Source organism: Corvus brachyrhynchos, unplaced genomic scaffold (genome assembly GCF_000691975.1).
Source record: "Corvus brachyrhynchos isolate BGI_N302 unplaced genomic scaffold, ASM69197v1 scaffold546, whole genome shotgun sequence".
Taxonomy (NCBI): Eukaryota; Metazoa; Chordata; class Aves; order Passeriformes; family Corvidae; genus Corvus; species Corvus brachyrhynchos.
In genome coordinates, this window is record NW_008238654.1 from 7289 (window position 1) to 8809 (window position 1521).

General features: G+C 66.6%; 1 protein-coding gene across 1 annotated transcript in view; it reads left to right on the forward strand.

Annotated features, from left to right (window-relative positions):
- Positions 1-1521, forward strand: part of TIMELESS (timeless circadian clock) — a gene marked incomplete at its 3' end in the record, with an annotated part of 11290 nt that overhangs the window by 7075 nt on the left and 2694 nt on the right. The window contains exons 7-9 of the mRNA XM_017737682.1: positions 287-567; positions 643-860; positions 1472-1514. Coding sequence (XP_017593171.1) covers positions 287-567; positions 643-860; positions 1472-1514 — 542 coding nt within the window. The remainder of the gene's footprint in view (positions 1-286; positions 568-642; positions 861-1471; positions 1515-1521) is intronic.

The window sequence follows — 1521 nt, forward strand, 5'->3', positions numbered from 1 at the left end:
GGGGGGGGCACAGGGCTGGGGATGTGGCAGGAGACAGGAATGTGTGTGGAACGTGGGGCTGGGGATGTGGCACGGGATGGAGGAACAGGGATGTGGTGGGAGGTGCAGGAATGTGGCGAGGGGCACGGGGCTGGGGACATCATGGGGGGCACAGGGCTGGGGTAAAGCAGGGGAACAGGAATGTGGGTGGGACACAGGGCGGGAGATGGGGTGTGGAGCACAGAACCAGGGATCTGGTGGTGTTGCAGGAACAGGGACACGGTGTGGGGCACAGGGATGTGGTGAGGGGCACCGGGATGGGGACATGATGGGTGGCACGGAGCCAGGGAGGTGGCAGGGGGCACCAGCACAGTGCCACGGGGACAAATCCGGCCACTCCATCCCCTGCAGCTGAAGACCTACACCCACGACCTGGGCAAGGAGCCCCAGCGGGTGCCCCGGCACCGCCAGGCCGCCCCCGAGTCCGAGCCCTCCCGGCGCTCCGCCCGCAACGTCCGGCTCTTCCTGCGCCACTTCTGCCAGGACTTCCTGGAGGGCTGCTACAACCGCCTGATGCTGCTGGTCAAGGTGAGGGGCTGGAGAGGCTGGGACCCCCTCCCCGGGCTGCGGGACCCCTGCTGAGCCCCCCCCGGTCGCCCCCAGGACCAGCTGGTGCGGGAGAAGGCTCAGCAGCATGACGAGACCTATTACCTGTGGGCCACCGCCTTCTTCATGGCCTTCAACCGGTGCCGTGGCTTCCGGCCCGAGCTGGTGTCCGAGACCGTGGGGGTCCGAGCCTTCCACTTCATCGAGCAGAACCTCACCACCTACTACGAGATGGCACTGATGGACAAGAAGGAGGCAACAACCTGGGCCCGCAGGTCAGTGCCTGGGACCCCCCCCAGGGCACCTGGGGCACCCCTCAGTGTCTGGGACCCCCCCAATACCTGGCGCTCCCCATGGTGCCTGGGATTTTCTGGGCACCTGGGACTCTTTGGGTACCTGGGAGACCCCAGGGCACCTGGGGCACCCCTCAGTGTCTGGAGCCCCCCCAGTACCTGGCACTCCCCGTGGTGTCTGGGACCTTCTGGGCACCTGGGACCCCCACAGTACCTGGGTACTCCCAGTGCCTGGGACCCCTTTGGCACCTGGGACCCCCAAGTACCTGGGATTCTCCTTGGTGTCTGGGACCCCATGGGCACATGGGACTCTTGGGATGCCTGGGATCCCCTGGTGTCTGGGACCCCCTGGGCACTTGGGACATCCCACAGTGTCTGGGACACCCACTTTCCCCTGCCCAGGTCACCTGTGACCTCCCTGGTGCCTGGAACACCCCAGGAACCCTGGGCACCTGGGACTTTGTGTTGCCTGGGACCCCCTTGGGCATTTGGGACTCTAGGAGTGCCTGGGACCCCCTGGACACCTGGAAATCCCCCTGGTGCCTGAGACCCCCCCCTTTGGGCACCTGTGACCCCCTCCCTGCCATCCCCAGGATGCACTTGGCCCTGAAGGCGTACCAGGAGCTGCTGCGGACGGTGCAGG